Here is a 20,297-nt window from a genome sequence, read left to right as displayed (position 1 = left end):
GTTGATTGTTTTAGTTCACTGCTCCGACGCTGACGTCATAGTGTCCGCGAGCCCTTACGGTTGGCACCACTTTATTTGGGACACAGTCAAAGATCAAAAAGGTGTTTTCGGCCTATAAATGAGGTCAGAGGATTCAGTCAAACCAGTGCTTAGCATTGGTTTGTGAAAATAGCGACAGTTAGCTTATTAAAACTGGACACATGGCCTAAAGAGGAGAATAATAAAGATGTTTTTTTTAATAATGCGAAAAGAATATGTTTTTATTTTTTTAAAAGTGGCAAAAATTCCTCATGTATCCCATGGTAATGTTTTAAATGGAGAAATAGTTGTGTGAATTTTATGGTTTGATGTTTAAAAAAATGTCCCTTGCCATATGGCGCCCTCATGCGGTCGCTTTTAATATGAGCAGGACCTCAAAAAGTTTCAGTCTGTCTTAGCAACCAGACGCTCTTGCCTGGATACAGACTGATGGCTAACACTGGCTAAAGCAATCAGCGAGGTTTGCTGCTGTTCAGTTCTCCATGGAAAATTATTTTGATTTAGATGTACACTAAATTTAGCCGCCTGATATTTAAGCGGTCCTCTGTCGTACTTACTATTTACAAGCACAACGTTAGAAGCTAGCACAGCTAGCGCTGATGTGTGGTGACTTCGTACTCTTACTTGCTGACCTCAGTTATTACAGGTAGGTTTGCCTGTACTAACGCTCTACTTTAACTTGTCTCTCAGTAAAAATAAGGCAGGATATTTTCAGCAACATATTTTTAATTAATTGCAGCGATATGTTGTCAAATGAGAAGCAAAAGAACCGCAGTGAAGAGGAAGTGATCAAAAAACTGGTAACGATCACATAAATATTCAGTTTTGAATACGTATACAAAAATCAGTGCGGGTTTCTCCTATTTACTTCATTCTTTACTCTTTTTAATTAACAGTGCATGGCTAATGGAGTCCCCTATGAAAAAATTGCACAAGAGGGAAGCAGCATCACATCACTGGAGATGTTCTTCTCTGGTTTCCCCCGCATGGTTGGCCTCTCCTTTTTCCCAAGGCTGTCCCAGCTTACCATAATAGGCCAGAACATAGAGCACATTGATGGGCTTGAGTGCTGTCCTCTGCTTCAGGAGCTCTGGATAGTCCAATGCCATCTGACGGTGTGTTTGCTATGCTAATAAATGCTGGTAACAACAACTGGTGATAGCTTGAATCATTCCTATCCTATAGATATTTTGCCATGTGGATGCAAGTGAAGATTCGTTAGTAATGGGTCTTTTTCACCTATAAAATATGAAATATTAGTTCACACCACCATTAAATCGTGTGTGTTAAGCATAATTATCAGCAATTTTTTTTTCTGGCACAACTTCACCTGCTTCCAAGATGCATGGAGAGGATAAAAGAATTCACAAAGCAGGAACTCCAGCAACACTTGAGGGAAGATGAACAACTTTAATAATAGTAATTTAATAATCCCAAAAAGTCTGAAAACCGTGAAAGAAATATGAACTATATGAGGACTGATATAAACAGGTGTTGCATGTACATTTAAGCATGTGTGTTTTGTGCCACATGCATCAAACAATCTACTTTCTCTTTATTGCAGGAAATATCTGGACTACAGAACTGCCTGCAGCTGGAGAAACTGTACCTTTATGAGAACAAAATCAGTGAAATAAAGAATCTGGACTTGCAGGTCCACCTAGAGGTGCTGTGGATCAATAACAACTGTATAACTAAGATTAAGGTTAGAGCTGTATCTCCTTGGCTTTTCTGTGTTTGTAATGCAAGATTTTTAAATATTTAGCTGAACAAAACTGCTCTTTTACACACAGTACTGTGCAAAAGTTGTGGGCCACCATTCATTTCTTTATATTTTGCTAGGAAAATGGGAAATACCGCAGGTGCAGCAATTTATTGAAACATGCAAACATATATGATAATATATGTCAAAAACAGAGTTTGTAGAATTCTGAAAAGCTTGAAAGTCAATATTTGATATGACCATCTTAGTATGACAAGGTAGACCTTTACTGCATTGTCATTGTGTTTGGGATCATTGCTGGAAAATGAAGCAGTTGTCAATCAGATACTTTCCAGATGGTATTGGATGGTGGCTCAAAGGCTGATGGTACATTTCTGCCTAAATAATTCCATCAATTTCAGATGGTGTAGATAGTTTTTAAGGTCTTTTTTCCCCCTCCACTTGTCTGGTTTTCTCTTTTTGTGTGTGTAAAGAACCAATTTAAAAAGTGCTTAGAGACAACACTGGTTCATCCCATGAGGTAGGTGCTTTTTTCAAATACTCAAACGACTCATGGGTCAGTGATGAGTGGCTAAACAAACAAACATTGTTCTGAAAATGATCGGGTATAATGACTGGACTGAAAAAGAGTGAAAAATCAGCCAATTTCCAAAGTTAACTTTGAAAGACCTTCAGAAAGGCTTAACTTGGTCTCCACATGTGGTTGTTGTTGTTTTTTTCTCCTAAAGGGCTTGGACACACTTCTAGACCTTAAAGAACTAAACCTTGCTGACAACATTATTGAAAAGATCGGTATGTTCTCAGAGTAATTTGTGTTCAGTTTGATGGAGATTCGGCGAGCTATGTGAAAAATAATGATGGCAATCAAATAATTTTTAACTTCTTCTAAGGGCACAGCCTTGATCTTAATGTCAACCTTCAGAAACTCAATCTGTCTGGAAACAAGATCAGCTCTTTTAAGGTAAGATTCAAAATGAAAACATGCTTTTGAAATACTTTCTCTAAAAACTTTTCTTACTTATTTTGTAAAATCTTATTAAAATCCTTGGTCTGACAAAAGGGCATTTCTAAATTCTTGGGAGAATGCCGGGGTCTCGGCTAGTTCACATTTTCAATCATTTCAACAACAGGCGTGCAACGCAAGACCTTTATTGAGGCATTGTGTGCCATAATTTCAATTTTTTCCCCCCATTCCTCATTCAATGATATACATTCATGAATGCATTTATTTAAATATATCTTAGGAGTATGCCTAAGAGTATTTTTTTTTAATGCGCAGGTTTGTGTTAGTTACACATTTTAGGCATGCTTCAGCTGAGACGCGCTTTCACAGCACACGTGAATATTGTTTTTTCAAGGACATTTTGAAAGCAAGCACAAAGGTTTTCGTATCTCTGTGACTGATTGGTTTAACACCTCAGATCTTGTTCCTGCAATCTACCTTTAGCCCTAAACCAGCTTATTATCTTATTCAAATCTGTGGCTTGACAAAGGGCATTCCTGAATTCTTGTGAAACGTTGAGGTCTGGGTCTTTTCGGATTTTCAATCATTACAACAATATGCTGTCTCAATAAGACCTTCAATAAGGTATTAGGCAGTATAATTTTGATTTCTGCCATTATATGTTTAGTGATATACATTCCTAAAAGACTACATAGGTTTTCCTGTTTTGTTTTTCAAATCGGCAGTTTTATATTATACATTTAATGGTGTACCTGTTGGCTCATTCAGATGACTCTGATCATTGTTGTTCAAGGTCATTTTGTCAAGAAACGCAGAAAAGTTTTTTTCTTTCGTTCTCTGATTGACGTAACGAGATCTCCACCTTTTCCTCTGCACCCGGCTTGTTATAAAAAACATGATTCACTCTAAAGACCCCACCGTAACTGCAGGATCAAGAAAAAAATCTCGCCACCAAGTCAATACAATGTGACATCTTTTTTTTTTAGCTCTTCTTAAGTGTAGGTAATGTAGAGAAGAATAGAAGTGCTATCGTCAAGATGATGTATTGAAACATCCATTTCGGTATGCAGCGATCAAGACAGTTTCTTTATAATTACTAATATTGCAGTGACTTCTGGAAATGTAATTTATCATATAGTGGGGGGAAATATATGCAGTGTCATTGTCTTTGTTTAAAATACTTCAAATTTTCTGTTTCTGTTGAGAACAAAAAAAAAATAGTGTCCTTTAGGGTAAACGTACTTAGGATATGCAGAAACTTTGCTGTCCTAGTAAGTAAATAATATTTATTTAGAAATCACATGTAAACATAGCTTTCATTGACCCGGTTTTGTACAGATGATCTAATCCTATATACATGCATCCACATGTAATTACAAACATCAAATAAAAAAGTAAAAATTGAAGACAGTACAGATTAAAGGGCTAACAACAAATGTGCAGACACATAACGACAACAAGCAGAGGGGAGCTTAGTGGACTGGAAAGGTCAGAGAATAAGGTGGTTTTGAGCCTAGACTTAAAAGCAGAGATGGGGGGGGGCGGTCTTTTTATGTCATGCAGTAATTGATTTCACAAACGTGGAGCAGCGGCTGCAAAGGCTCTGTCACCTTTTTGTTTGAAACATAACCTTGGGATGTGTAAGAGATCTCTGCCAGTAGGATCGGAGAGATCTGGGAGCTGGATGTGAACAAATGGGATTGTTGATGTAAGCTGAGGCCTGCCCATTATAAGAGCCTTAAAATTGACCTTGAGTCTTGAATCTTTTCCTGTAACAGGAGTTGAGCCAGCTTGCCCGACTGCCCCGTCTGAGTGAGTTAGCATTGAAAGACCCCACGTCAACCCCAAACCCGGTGTGTCTCCTTTGTAACTATGACACGCACATTCTTTACCACGTGCCAAGCCTCCAGCGACTCGACATCTATGACGTCTCCAGCAAGCAAATCAAGGAAGCAGCTGAGGTACTGATAAGATCCAAGCTTTTTCTTATGCTGCTTTGGGTTTAAATTGTTCGAAATAAATTTGTAAAATTACAGAAAAAGTTTGGTATAAAATTTTTTAAAAATTTGTTAATTGACAGAATGTTTTTTTTCCTTTGTCGGTGAATAAATACCTAAATATTAGTAATATATTTTAAAAACGCCTAAATTTCTATAGTGGTGAAAAACAGGAGCTTTCTGTTTTTTGTGTATTGTTTATTTGATTTGGTGTTTATCTGTATTAAAAGCTGCAAAACTTTTAAAAATACAGTTAAAATTCTAAAATGTATGTCCTTCACATTTCTAGAGCCATTCAGTGGGCAAGTTTGTAGTCTTTGGTGGGCTGATTCTGGCCCCTGTGCCTTATGTTTGACACCCCTGCCTTATGGTATTTCTTCTAGGTTTCTATAAAAACAAGCTATATTTTTTAGTGGATGTATTTTGTTTTCTTGTTTTTCTTTTTTCTTTCTTTAATCTTCCACATTTGTTATTTTTGTTTTTACAAAGATATTTAACAGTTATATTTGATGCATCTGTTATTTTGTTTTAGCCTGAAATAAGATTTTTTTTTTCCTTTTTTCTTTTAGTCTGCAGTGATGAAAAAAAGGATGTACTACAATATGCGTGTACGCACAGCTCAGAGGAAACTAGCAGAGACCCGGCTCAGTCTTATAGAGAGGAAGAAAACTCTATCGCAGTCACCTGAAGAATGCATCAAGACTCTCACACGTGCCCTTAAATTTGTATGTACTCTCCATAAAATGTTTTTTTGTAGCAGCTCTAAAAAGCTTCAGGTGTTTGTGTGCACGGAACGATTATAATTTGGATGCATTTCTAGCTCGAACGTGAGCTCTCCGTGGGGCCAGTTGTTTGCAAGAAACCTACCTGCCTGTCAGAAAGCGTAGAAGAAGGGCCACCACACCTGGATGAAGGCTTAACAGAAAGAAATGAATCAATCAGTGACATAAGTCAGGATCCAGCCACGGAGCACAAAGTACACGCTAAGATTGAAGCGCTGAGGAAACGACTCAAACTATGGACCAGGAGGCTAGATGAGTGAGTTTGCATTTTTGATGAGATACAGAGACAGTGTATTATTGCTTTATGTAAATTGATCTCTTAGGGGACAGCACAGAGCTAAACTGAAACTTTTAATCTGAAAAATTGATGTTCCTAATCTTATATTCAGGATTCACATCTGGTACGAGCGTGATTTGGCCCGAGCCACAAATAGGATGGAGTATACGGTGCAGTTTCTACTGATGGAGCTAGAAAGTGTTGGAAATATCCGTTTGGAGGAGGGCTGCTCCACAGATCCTTGGTACTTTTACTGTTCAGTATCATCCACTGTAACTGTAACCACTATGCAATTCACAGTAACAAATGGGAAATGTACTCTTCTTCTTAATTTTTCTTTTGCTCTGACCGACAGGTTTACTTCTTGTTGTGACCTCCTACTTTCCCGCTTCTCTCCATCAGACTACAAAACGTATGGCATCACTGATATTAGGGTGAATAGAGTTATCCGCATCCACAATAGTGCACTGAGACTTTGCTTTGAGGACAAGATTCACCGTTTGCTAGCCAGCGAAGATTTATCTTCCCAGTAAGGCACGAAACAGATGATGAGCAGATTTTAACGACTATGTTAAGCTTCATACTGTAACTCTATTCTTTCTAAGCAGGAATTACAGACGTCAGCTGGAGTATTTATTCTACATAGTTGACCCTGAAAAATGTGAGAAGGATGAAACTTTGCAGATTCTCCAGGAAGGCTTCAAAACAACAGAGCAGCAGAAGGTATGTGTACTACCAGAAAGGATGCACACACATTTATACTACTAACAATTGGGGGAGTAATTGAAGCTAATTAGCCACACATTAGACAGTTTACCACTCAACACCTGCACACTTGTACACAGTGCAGTAAACGATATGTGCAAAAAGAAATGATCACGCTCATTTATGGAGCAGATTGCAATGAATACTAAAATGAGGGAAATTTCTATTTGTGTGAAACTTTATGTGTGCCTGATTTGTGTCTGTATGGAGAGGTAACCACATTAGGGTTACAGAAGAATATGCTTGACTTGTGTTATTCTCACGCTTTCACTTTGTTACGCGATGACTCTCTAAATTAGGCCATGGGAAAAGAGGGTGCTATACCTTTTTCCAATAGCCTGAGTTTGAACGAGCAGTCCAGAATTGAGTACACACTTCACCAGACCAGCCAAGGTCACACTAAACACAGCATGGATACGATTCCCTTCAGGCACGGTGAGGTCATTTTACTGATTTCATTCATTTCATTATGTTTTTATGCTGTTTTCTTAGAAGCTAAACTGCTAATGCTCTTTTGCTTGTAGGTCAGGTCAATGTTTCCAAAGTGTTCGTGGGTAAAAGCATGCCCGTCCGAGATGGAGAACCGGTGGACAGAAGCAATTATCCTGGAGTTTACTCTGTGTATCGCAGTGTGGAGACAAAGCACAGATCTGCAATGAGTGAAGGTATTCACTGAATTAAAAGGAACAACAGCAGTTACCTTTTTTGTAATTGTTGTTGCTTATTTCTTCACTCCCAATAATTTTTACATCTCTGTATCCTTTTCATTCAGAAAGACCCGGCTCCACCAAAACACACACTGATCTTGAGTCCAGTCCCCGCCGAAGGCAGTGGTTTGTGTTTGACCACGAGCTTGTCCTGCCCGAGTACATCATATATTATGAATACATCACTCAGGTAAATGATTGCATACATTCCTTTGACTGTTACAGATTAAACACAATTGTTCTCTGTGGAGGTGTTTCTTCATCTTTTAATATTTAGATATTGAAAAATTGCTGCATTATTTAAAGCGATAACATGCCTAAATCTCAGTTTCAATCGCTGTGATTTAGGAAGTGCAGGTTATTTAGTAATCACAAATTTGGTGATGCCCATGTTTTTCGTGGGCAAGGTACAGAACCTCAGCTTACCTTCAACGCATTCATTGTGAATTGGATGCCATAGATCAAGCACTTAAAGTTCCTATTCAGAAAAAATGAGGGCAGATCTGGAGTTTGACTTTTGGATCTTCAATTATTGACATGTAATGTGTTTACTTTTGTCTGTACAGACCAGGTTATTCATCTGCTGCCTGTGACAGATCTAAAATATGCACCATCATTATTTCTAAGAGTCAGCTGCATTGGTTGGAAGCCTCTAAATAGATGAAGGACATTTTTTTATTGAGGTTGGAGATCAGACAGCTGAGCTGCAGTTTTTGCGCTACATCCTTTGATTTGATGGGTTTGTTTTCATGTGGGAAATTAAACTAAACTAAGAGTTTAGAAACATGAAATTGCAATTGTTTGTGCAGGTTATGTTTCTGTGCATGAATTATGATGAGTATGTGTTGGTTGCTCCCCACCTATCTATATAGCTGTTATATTAATTAATTATAATATTAATTTAAAAAAAATGCATCTGTTGGCAGTACATGATGTAAATATTTTGATTTGCCTTGTCTAGGACAAAGACAAACCTACAGTGCTGAGCAATAGCACAGACAGAGACCCTACCAATGATGTTGCTCTGGACAAAGAAGTCCTCAACAGGGAACCTGTTCTTAAACCTCAGCCCAAGTTATTGAGCTTGGATGATAAAATTCTGCTTAGTGTTGCCCGAGCCAATGTCCTCAGTCAAATCACAGTAAGTGCTCTGCCGTTTTAAATAAGAGGTTGAATATGAAGCAGTTTCATTTCACTTTGAACCATCATTGTTGCATTGAATCTCCAGGTGCTTAACCTTCATGGCAACAGCCTGAGCAACATAAAGGAGATTTCCAGCCTCACGGCTCTAAGGCATCTTACTGTCAGCTTCAATGAGTTCACGCACCTTGATGACATTTCTCACATGGTAATACAAAATAATGTTAAGATAACTCTTAAGAGTGTGTTTAAGTCAAAGAATGCTTCTTTTATGATGTCTCTCTCTATTATTTGTGAAACTGAATAGTGGATGCATAGCCATAAAGTGGAACTCTCACCTGCTCTCTTACCTAAACTACAGCCAAATCTTGAGTTTTTGGACGCTAGCTTTAACCACCTGGTGACTCTGGAAGGTCTGCGAGGGCTGGGACAGCTCAAACAACTTGATGTGCGCTGGAACAAGCTGACCAAGGTCGGAGAGGATTCAACTGTGCTCAGAAAACACACACCTGCTCTGCTGAAACTGGACACCCGATACAATCCTTGGAACAGGGTGTGTGCTGTGATCAAATAGAAAAAATAACTCGAAATATTCAAGGTTGAACCTCAGCAATAATAATACTACGTATATGCTCAGAATATATATATTAAAAAGATGAATCTGAGTCTATGTTTCAAACTATACCACTGAAAGTGGCCTCAAATTGTAGAAGTGGCTGAGTGAAGATGTTTCCCTTCTTCCAGCCCGAGGCAGTCAGAATGACCATACTAGGCCATCTCATGAACCTCACACACCTGGATGATGTGCTGGTAGCAGAGGAGGAGGCTGCTGAAGCTGTTCAGATGGCAGCTGGGTCCAAAATTAACCAGGTGAAGATTTTGTCAATATTCCTTCTTAGATACTAGATTTTATTTGGTTGAGCTGATCTATGTAACGAGACGTTGTTTATATGAACAAATCCAAAATTGATGGATTAAAGTAAATGTCTTAAGTGAAGTATGGTAATTCAATCAGACTTGTTGACACTGCTTGTAGGCGTCTCTTCTGGCACACTCGCGTACCAAGAGTGACCGTCCCCGCACTCTTAGTCTGCTGTCAACAGCCCAGCTCCTGTATCATTTGAGTCCATCACCCTGGGGCTTTGGTAAAGAACTGGACCAAGACTGGACTGCAAAGTGAGCTTCAGCATGTGGGCTTCTCAGTAAAGACGTTTTTAGGAGCGGTACTAGGTGGGATGATGTTGAACTTTGTTACCTTTTGTGTCTACCAAATTGCTGACCAGATCACCACCCTGAACCTTGACAACCAGAGGATTTCCAAGATGATCAATCTAAGTAAGCTGGTGAACCTGCGCTGGGCCTCCTTTAATGATAACGAGATCTCAAAAGTCGAGGGTCTGGACAACTGCCTGAAGCTGGAAGAACTGTCCCTAAACAACAACAGTATTTGCACACTCAGTGGTCAGTTGCACTCAAGGAGAAATCACACATAGTACAGTGCCGTCATTGTTTCCATGTCTGTATTTGGTCACTGTTTCCTCAGGACTCACACGACTCCATTGCCTAAATAAACTGAGTGTAGATGGGAATCGGCTAACCAGTCTGGACGTCTCAACGCTCGACGGGCTGTCCAGCTTGTCTTTTCTGTCAGCTGAGAACAACTGTATTGCTTCTCTTCATGGCATCCAGAGACTTCGGTCTCTCTTTGAACTTTACATCGGCAGCAACCAGATCTCTACATCAAGAGACATCTACTGTCTGAAAGTGAGCATCTAGTTAACATTTAAAAATGGATGAGAAGGTGAAATAAGAAAAGTAGAATTTAATTTTAATTAATTTTACTATGTGAGCTTATGTGACCATTTTGCTTTTCAGGGATTGACAAACCTCCTCATCCTGGATCTCTGTGGGAACCCTTTAGTGGAGAAACTGGAAAACTATCGAATATATGTAGTGTTTCATCTCCCCTTCCTCAAAGCTCTGGATGGAATTGCAGTGGTATGAGCTTAAAAAGTCATATTACAGCGGTTGTTTCCAGTATTTTGTAATTGCTCTTCTTTTCTGCTGTTTTCTCTAGGAAGCAAGTGAGTGTGAGAGCGCAAAGAATATGTTTATGGGAAGACTGACCACCGACACAGTGGCAGAGAAGCTGGGCCACTCAAACTACACAAAAATCACACACCTAAACCTTCAGTCCTGTTCCATTAGGTAATAACAGTGTTGTAATAAAACAGATTATAAAGAAAGATAAAGCCTTAAAAATATCTTTTCTTCCCACAGGATAGTTGATCTGTCTCCACCAGAACTCTTCTGTAATGTGCGCTGCATCAACTTAGACCATAGCAACCTCACATCCTTCTCAGGCCTCATCCACCTGCCCAACATCAAAGTACACAGTGCACCAAATGCCAACACGCTGTAATACACTGGCTGGAAATGCAGCATGTTCAAAGAAATAATTTATGTTGTATTCTTTACAGGCTCTGTGTCTCAACTATAACCACATAGAGTCAATTCTGCCCAGGCAGAAGACTCAGACTCATCTGACAAGCAGACAGATACTATACAGCAAAGTGCACTCCAGTGGCTACAGCCAACAGAGCACATCTAAAGCCAGCAGGTAATCTAGTGTAGTTTTATTTATGGGTTTTGTGCAAAAACAAGCTTCTTTTAAAAGTATTTCAATAGAGTTTTGTGCAGTCTAACCATGAGGGGGCAGCACTGACCAGCCAATGTGTGAGCTGCCTTAAATTTAACAGAAGCTGCTGGCAAACTATGATGAATTTATTTGTAGTCAGAGTTTCAGTCAGAGAAATTCTTTTTTAATATAAAAAAAGTAAGCAAAATGGGTCATTTCCTTTGAGGTAAAGACTACAATAAACTAAACAATTAAAACCTATTTAGTCTGTAGATTAATATAAACTTTAGATGAAAAATTTGTTGTGCAGAACCACTACACAATGTAGTGGTGTGAGAGCCATCCATTTGTTTAGCCAGACTATGATTGCCTTGATGTGGTCTGCACCTGTGAGGTCTGACCAGTTAGACGTGGCAGCGGGAGGGACAGCGAGGTGCTCATTTAACCACCGAGGTTTCAAACGGCCTTTCTCTAACTGCGTTTAAGGGATACTGGGCCCACTGGCAGCCTGGAGCCACTGATGGGAAGCCTGGAGGTGCTTCATTTGAGTCACAATGGCATCTCCAATATGGCCAATCTGCAGCTCAGCAGGCTCACCAATCTTAAAGCACTCTTCCTCGAAGGTATGTATGGTTGACGTTGCCACCCTTTTCTCTGCGAGCCATTTAAAAGTGCACTACACAGAGGCTGTGAAAAGGCAAGCGCAAAGAGCAAAGTCTCCCCTATAGACCTAAGGCCAGGTGGGGGATGAGACGCAAAGAAAAGAATGATTGACTTTCTTTTCAACAGCTTTTGATGGCTTTTGATTGAGTTTTGCTTTGCCGGGGTGATTTGTCCCACAAAGCCAACCCTACTTTTCTTTCTTAGAAACCTTTGGAAGCTTGGTTTGTAATTTCAGCACTGTTTACAGCAGAGTCAAGCAAGAAATACCCAAGAAGTGTTTATATGGGCCTAAAATTCTGCCTTTTATATTCTTCAGGGTGTGCAATTTACTCTAGTAGTTAGTATATAGAAATATTAGGGTACTGTTTGGGATGTGTGTTTGTTTTGATTTTCTAAAGTTTGGTCTCTCAACAGGCAATGAGATAAGCCAAGTGGAAGGCTTGGAAGGGCTTCACCAACTCAGAGAGCTTGTGTTGAACAGAAACCGGATTAAAACTCTGACCAAGAACTCTTTCGCAGCCCAGGCTCTCCTCCTACAGCTGCACCTGGCACAGAACCGGATCCGGGAGCTGAACCATCTCGATCCTCTGATTGAGCTTCGCAAGCTCTCCCTCGACATGAACAAACTGCAGGTATTCAGCTTCAGCAGAGGTAGTAGTAGCAGCCTCCTCGCATGCTAGATTTTTAAAAAATGTTTATATTCACAATTTTAATGAAACGGCATATTCAATTAAACTGCCTGAATAACTCAGAACGCCGTGATTTCTTGAGGTCATCGCCGAGGTCACAGCCATCTTTTGTGCAGTTTTGCGATTTACTACCAACTTTTACTGATTGGTTCACATGTGTCAGATGTATTTTGTTCACTGTGCAGCAGTATTACTTTTCCCTGCATTTGCAAAGTAAGACTTGAAGTATAGTAATCATGAGTCATTACTACCCACTGTGGCATGCAAGGGGTCGCATTAAGGAGAATCAAGTTTGATTGAAGGTCACGGCCGTGTGTATAAAGAATCAGGGGGAACAATCAGGACAACGTGTAATCAGCTTCTCGGGCTGCATCTCCTCACACAGAGCGAGTGATTTGCACTTTTGTTGCCGGTTCCTTCTTCCCATCACTTCCTTAATGTTTTCACGCATTCAATTAAGACATAGAAATAAAGCAATCATCCAGAGCGTTAGTCCTCACAGTGGGGGCGTCTTTGAATCACAGCCAAGTCCGAGTATAAAGCTGGGAATGAGAGAAAACATCCCCATGGCCTGTTACGTGCCCAAAGTCTCTCATGAGATTAATGAGGGCTCACACATGTAATCTCTCCCATCAGCTGCTTCCATCCTGCCCACACCAAAATTATGAAAGGTTCAGCCCTGATGCAAATGCCTCTGTTATCAACACATAGCAAGGAACAGCTAAACTTTGAAATAATCTTTGCCTCTCTACTTCTTTGCAGGACATTGCAGAGCTTGACAAATTAGAAGCTCTTCCCTCACTGAAGGAGCTCTCTGTTGTTGGCAATCCTGTGAGTATTAACAAGTTTTATAGGCAGTTTGTCCATTAGGTGGGTTCTGTCTTTATTTGCATCCACTTGCTGTCAGTCACAGAACATATCTTGAACTCACGATCTCTTGAACAAATGATCAAAAGCACGCCGAGTTCTCACTTTCACAATCCGATACGCTAACACAGGGTAATTCTGTGGTTCCAAATTAAGTGATTACACGATGGACCGTCTGCTGTGCCTCAAACTGGCTGGCATCAGAGACAAATTCGTTGACCAAATGGCTGTGTGCTATTGGCCCTGTTACATCACCCATCTGGAGCTCATGCAGGCCTTAGCAGAGCCTGCAGCCCAGGGCCTGTCTATTGTCCACTGGGTAATGCTCAGCTGCGGTAGCCTCTTTACTGCTCGATCTCATCCCCCTTCTGTTCCCATGCGGTGGGGGTGGTGGTGGTAGTGGGGTTAATCCTGCCAGGGGGTAGAGGCCAACAGCCACCCTGGAGACAATACCTCCTGCTGTTGACCGCATGAGATCCTTTAGCTATGTTCCCTAGCCAAAGTCTGTCTCCTCCTTTTTCAATGGACATCGTTTGGCATGCACTCACAACCTCATCAAAGCAGAAGTGTCCTGCAGGAACAGGCAGTTCTGTGGCTGTACAGGCTGGGTGTATAGCCTGGCATACAGGGTGCCCTCAGCTGGGAAGGGACCTATGTGCTGCTGTCAGCTGGGTCACTGGAATAGCTGCTGGGAACATGGTAAATACACTGGGAGCCACATAGCATCATATTTATCCCAGATGCCTCAAAGCAGACTGTGCTCATCTCCAGAATTAATATTTCTGAGGAGTGGTTGATAACCAGACTGTTTAACCAAACATTTGTTTGTCTTTTTTTGTTTGTTTGTTTTGTTTTTCAGGTGGCATGCAATTCTGTCCACAGACCAGCAGTGGTGCTTTGCCTGCCCCAGCTGCAGGTCCTGGATGGTGTGGACATCACTCTGGAGGAAAGAACCAGGGTGGAACTACTCAATGCTGATTCATCAGTGAGAACTGTACAAATGCATGCTCAATCCAATGTGTAGGGTCGTCACACCTGTTAAATGTTACACAGTAATTTTTTCTTCCAAAGATTATGTTTAAGATACATTTTAACTCTTGCTTTGAGCCAGCAAAACTCCAATTTCCCTCTGTTTTGTTTCTAAGAGAGGTGGGAGACACTCTTGACCTCAGTCTTTGGAAATACATGTGAGGTTAGCGTATAGCTGAGATACGAACCCCTATCCTCTCCTACTGTACTTTAGTTGAATTTTAATTCTGACTGAATTACAAATGTACAAATGAAGACACTGTGTATGCAAAATGCCATAATGGGCCTTATCATGAAAGATGTAGTCCAGCTGGAAGAGTCAAAATGCCAACATCCAAACCACAGCCACCCTGAATAGTATGACTGATATTAGTATGACTGATTTAATGTTCATGTAATGAGAAAACGGGACAGTAATTCTCCCGCAGCACTGAATTAAAAGCGGTCTAAGCCTGCTAGCATCATCCTGCTGATTAGATGAAATGTGCCTGGCCGATAATGCACCAGTGGATTTACCCCCTATTAGCCAGGTCAACACGACCCCCCTCAGCTTGTTAGACGTAAGTATGGAAATGAGCAGAGATCCTGGGTTTTCTCATTAAAAACACAAATGCAGCCCTCCCTCTGTTGACTCTCATGAATGCCATCTGAGTTGTCACTCTCAATCTGTGCCTGTAGCTGCTTTGCATGAATGTAAATGTTGTTATTTATGCGTAGTAATTACTGTTGGCCTATAAGATGCTTATATATGTGGAACAGCAAGCAATCTAATCCCCAGTCCCCTGGCAAGTATGTAGGGTGTAGTGGACACATTGCATGGACCGTGGACAGCAGCAGAGATAGAAAAGTGGAGAAAAAATGTTTTATGTTAGGATACATATACTAGTGAGGAACTTAGATGCACTTAAGAGATCATGATTGCATGTTATGCTTCACATCAGTTCTGTTCTGGAGAATTATGTCCATTTTCCTTATTCCCTCCTTGTTTTTTAAAGCCATACTCCCATCATCCCGGAGCTCTCCTTCCTACAAGTGAAGTTAACCTACCTGGACTGCTCGTACCCCACAACCCCACTCTAAGAGTAAGCGGAGGGCCGCAGAATGTGATGCACGGGCACAATGTCCTGCAAAATAACATAGACGAAGACCATTACACATACAAATGTGAGTATAACATACAAACCCAAATCCGAAAAAAAAAAAGTTGGGATGCTGTGTAAAGTCTAAATAGAATAAAATTTGATCACAGAAAACACATCAGAGTTTTAAAATAAGAAAATGTACCATTCAAGAAAAAGATTCTCTTCAATTTGATGGCAGCAACACAATTTAAAAATGTTGGGACAGGTCCATGTTTACCACTGTGTAGCCCTTGGTCTTCTTTTAACAACAGTCTATAAACATCTGGGAACTGATGTCTACATCACTTGCTTGACATTTGGGAGACAAATATATCGCTGAATAATCCTGGATCTGCTGAGCTGTTTGATTTTTGGTTTTATGGTGCACCAGATCTTTTCAATTGGTGAAACGTCTGGACAGCAGGCTGGCCAGTTCAGCACTACATTCTTCTGCAATGAAGCTGTGCTGTTGTAATAGGTTCAGTATGTGGTTTAGCATTGTCTTGCTGAAAAGATGTCTGGATAGGTGCATATGTTGCTCTAAAACCCGAATGGAGGCTTTTGAACTGAGTGTTGATTGTCTTTCCCCTCCTTACTCTGGAGGATTTTTCATACTTGCTTTCTAAAAAGAATGTAAAATTTGGATTCCTCTGACCACAGAACAGTTTTATAATTTGTCTCAGTTCATTTTAAAAGAGCTTCGGCCCAGAGAAGACGGCTCATGTTCACAAATGGATTCTTGTTTGCGTGATAGAGCTTTGATCTGCATTTGCGGATGGCGGAGTGAACTGTGTTCACAGTCAATGATTTCAGGAAGCATTCCTAAGCCCATGCAGTGATTTCCATGATATAATCATGTCCGTTTTAATGCAGTGCCACCCGAGGGCCTGAAGATCACAGGCATCCAATATTTTCAGCCTTATCTGTTGCGCACAGAGATTTCTCTGGAATTTCAGAATCTTTTGTTGATATTATGTACAGTAGACGATGAGATATTAAAAGTCTTCTTAATTTTGTGTTGAGTTTTTTTGTAGAAAACTGTTGCAAAATGTTCCTCCATCTGTTTTTTCTTAGTACCAATTACTTTTTCCAGCCTTTTATTGCCTTTGTACCAATTTTCTTTTGTCAGAGGTGTTGCTCCTATTACCTTCAAAATTTGAAAACATTTTTCCTTAAAAATTTTAATTTTCTCAATTTAAACATTTGAGATATTTACTGTGTTCTGCGGTAAATAAAATTATTGGTTTATGGGGTTTGTAAATTGTTGTAATCGGTTTTTAGTTTTACACAGTTTCCTAAGGTCTTGGAATTGGATTTCTTTTTCTTCTTGATGTAAAAATACCTTGTTTTCAGCTGCCATATGTAACTTGTTATATAGAGATTAGCTGTTCTCCTTTGTGCTCTGTCGCAGTAAGAATGATAGACGTTTCAGTGATATCTTATATTACGCCTGTATTAACTCCCCACCCAGGTAAGAAGCACAAACACAGTAACGCTGCTCAAAGTGGCCAAACTGATATTTACTTCAGACACAACCGAAGAACAGGAAGCAACATTCCGACCACTGCTGGGAACAGACAACAAGAACAAGACAGCAGATTGGTAAAAGAAAAAAACAGTGTATATCTGAATTTTTTTCTCCTTATTTTTCCTGATGGAAAACTTTAAAAACGAACTCAGAGTAAACTAAAGGTTTGTTTACACTTGTTGTATTCCAGATTCCCAAATGGCGGTAGACTTCCACCCCAGTTGGAATCAGAAGAGGTGGAACATGAGGTGAACACATATGGCGGCCATCGCTGTTGTGTGTTTTTATGTCCTGGTGTGAAATTAATGACAATAACAATAATCTATGTGTATCTAAATGGTGGGATTTTTGTATGTTTTAATAAATTACTATTAGTTAATACAAGTAGCACTTAAAACTGAACTGCCTCTGATGTAAATTAGGCTGGGTTTTTTTTTGGGGGGGGGGGCACATGTCGTGCCTTCCTCTCAAATGCATATATAATGATTGAGACTTCATTTTTTTATCCACATATGCGGATCACTAACCATGGTAATCTGAGGATGAGAGGTTTTGGTGTCATTTTGAATGCCATCTCATCTTTTGCAAACAAGTAGAAAAAACACACAGATGTAAGGGCGTGTGAGGCTGGCATGCCGCGTCCATCGGGTCAGATGCATCCCCAACAAATGGATAATCCAGCTTTAGCACACCTCTCTGTGGACAATAATCTGCAGTCGCTCAGATAAAGATATAATCTTGAATAAGGTCCAAATGGATTTCAGAGATTGTCAGTTTCATCATGTTAGCCTCTTTTCGAAAAGCCCACAGCAGTTTCGTCTCTAACGGGCAAATCTCCTGTGTTGTAATGAACCCACTCCACTTTGTGTTTATGATGTTAGCTCAGTGGAGCATTAAAATATATTCTTCCTGTTTTCCTGTTGGCATAATCTAGCGGTGCCACAGTCAACAAAAACACCAGTCTGAATAAGGCACATAAGGCATAAATATGTGAAGTAAAAACTCTTTACTGCAACGGGAAACATTTAAATAAAAAGCTTCATTGCTTTCACAGTTGCTCTGCTGACTATCATACATTAGATCAACATAGCAACTTGAGGTTTTATAACAAAATTTGTGCAAAATTACACAGAGGAATATAATTATGAAATCGCCAGTTTAAAAGACACAGTGCTCGCTGCAGAGATTACGCATTGGTGGTGTTAACATGACCACTAGGTGTCCTTAGAGCTCCATTAACACTGCTAATCAGTCAGTGAGTTTTGACCTGTATGCTGTAAGCTGAAGGAGGATGTTTGCACTTCACTTTTGTGTCTCTCTTTCCGTGCAGCCTTTTTGCTCAACATCCCAGAAATAAGCCAGCTCTACGCAGATAAAGTGAAAAGCTCTCCCCAAACAAGCTCCCCTAATGCATGTACTTAACTTCACTTAATTTGTGTTAATTCCCAGCATTAAGCGGGGCTAATGACTGCACAAGTGAGTGCACTGTCATTACCCTGCTCTGCCTGACATCAAATGGCAGCTGATGTACTTCTCTTGAAAAAAAGAAAAAGCACAGGAGAGATTTGGGGGCTCAGTGTGAGTGCTCTAATGCATTAGGTACTGCAGAGGATAATTACACATTTTATATTTGAGTACAGTATGCGCAGTATGGATGGTTATAAATATATTTCTAATTCCTGTCGTGCGTGGTGTAAGCTTATAGTGAGCATGCCACTTTGCACGGCAGGTCTCATATCTGCATATCTTTCAGTGTTTCTTACATTAAAATGACATTAGCATAAAGATTGTGAATAATTCATCACTTCTGTGCGAACCCAGATGCACTGCTCCCTCTGTCTATCTCGCTGCCTTTCCTAGCTCCTCCATGTGAGTAGACCACATGGTTTGTTGCTGGTTTAATGGGATGGAATGTGACAGGTTATGTTTTCATCTGCCTGATATGAAGCCCGGCTTAGGCGGGAGTGACCGAGAGGGAGAAGAAGAAGGAGAAGAAGAGACGCAGAGAGTGAGAGTGAGGGGTGGAGAAGGGGGGAGTGAGCTGTCCTCTGCAGTTGTAATCTGGATTCAGAATTAGACATGTTTGAGCTTGTTGTGAATCTGTTATAGATGATGCCTGCCCCCTTCCCCCCAGAAACCTCGCTGCACACACACACACACACACACACACACACACACAGAAAAATGCATGCTCTGCATGGGGCCATTACTGCTGGTCCACTAACTCCCTACATTTGCTGTGTCTGTGCATTCAGAGCACCATTAGTCCAAGACTCTGTGAATAATTGCTGAATGGACCGCGTTTTCACAGCTATCTACTCAGGTTCAAGTGTTGGAGGGGAGGTTAGAGGGGTGACGACGCTGATTGAAGTTTGATGCGGAGGTTAACGCTGCATGTTGTGCAGTGCTTGTTGAAAATGCACTGCATGTGTAATGGATGACCGACGTTACACTCCACATGCATTACACATTCGCCAACCTGTATTAACTTTTAGAAGTGCTTTGATAGGGGCTACAATTTCATCAACATCATCACTTGAGTTGAAATTGCTTTTGGAAAAAATGAACTTGCAATTGACGACCAACTGCAAGTCATCAAGGAAAATTATTTTGTTCTCAAAAGGTGCATATTATGGCCCAAGTTCATTTTATCCTTACAAATACATCCTCTATCTTGACATATTGCTTCTCTTGAAATCTGTCATTGAGTTATTGCTGTCTCTTGTGATTTGCCTGTAATTTGTTTCCTGTGGAATAAATCGTGACTGGCGAGAGGCTGAAAACACGGAGAAAAAAGAATGGAGTGAGAGTGACAGTCAGAATGAAAAGGAAAATGCTTTTATTTTGTGCAGACATTTTGGATAAGAGCCCGCATCACAGAGGCATTAAATCTTAATTGCTTTTCATTTCAGGAATCATGTGTCGTTTATAACATTATTGAACTTGTGTGTCATTAATAACATTATTTCAATCACGCAAAGTGTATTGCGAAATGGCAAAAACAAGTTAACAGAACAACCAAACAAGAGAACAAATGCACAATTTTCTTGCAAATTTATCAGGAATCAATTTTCGGAGCTTTGTCAGATGGTTTGCTTTTGGGTAATTTGGTATCAGCCTTTCATATTTCATACAATTTGCAATGTGTTTCTCCTTTAATGACTTAAGTGTTCATTCAAGTGGATATTCTTCACCAGAGGGCTTTGACAAAAACACAGCAATGATTTTAAATACGCGCCGCTATGGGAGGATTGTGGGGTGGGGTACATGTTGCCGTTATTGATGAGTTTTTTTCTGTTATTATGGTTTATTGTGTCCTAGGCGGAATAGAAATCGCTTTTTAAGATGACAAGGAAACATGACCTCCT

At 40.2% G+C, this 20,297-nt stretch overlaps 1 protein-coding gene across 1 annotated transcript; it reads left to right on the top strand.

The window, feature by feature from the left end:
* Positions 1-134: 134 nt before the first annotated feature.
* Positions 135-19,835, top strand: lrrc9 (leucine rich repeat containing 9). Its single transcript, XM_085142313.1, has 33 exons — positions 135-685; positions 779-839; positions 936-1,154; positions 1,604-1,744; positions 2,491-2,554; positions 2,653-2,723; positions 4,505-4,687; positions 5,293-5,448; positions 5,544-5,761; positions 5,895-6,026; positions 6,138-6,311; positions 6,388-6,505; positions 6,847-6,982; positions 7,072-7,212; positions 7,320-7,444; positions 8,216-8,395; positions 8,483-8,602; positions 8,756-8,947; positions 9,139-9,264; positions 9,431-9,518; positions 9,616-9,855; positions 9,938-10,158; positions 10,270-10,392; positions 10,472-10,602; positions 10,675-10,783; positions 10,875-11,014; positions 11,519-11,655; positions 12,110-12,327; positions 13,147-13,215; positions 14,111-14,245; positions 15,276-15,444; positions 16,873-17,003; positions 17,120-19,835. The coding sequence occupies exons 1-33, from the start codon at positions 639-641 to the stop codon at positions 17,135-17,137; spliced, it is 4,533 nt and encodes a 1,510-aa protein (XP_084998439.1). The 5' UTR covers positions 135-638; the 3' UTR covers positions 17,138-19,835.
* The last annotated feature ends 462 nt before the right edge of the window (positions 19,836-20,297 follow it).

The sequence above is a fragment of the Neolamprologus multifasciatus genome, chromosome 19, assembly GCF_963576455.1.
Source record: "Neolamprologus multifasciatus chromosome 19, fNeoMul1.2, whole genome shotgun sequence".
In the NCBI taxonomy this organism is placed as follows: domain Eukaryota; kingdom Metazoa; phylum Chordata; class Actinopteri; order Cichliformes; family Cichlidae; genus Neolamprologus; species Neolamprologus multifasciatus.
This window is presented reverse-complemented; position numbering and strand designations above follow the sequence as displayed.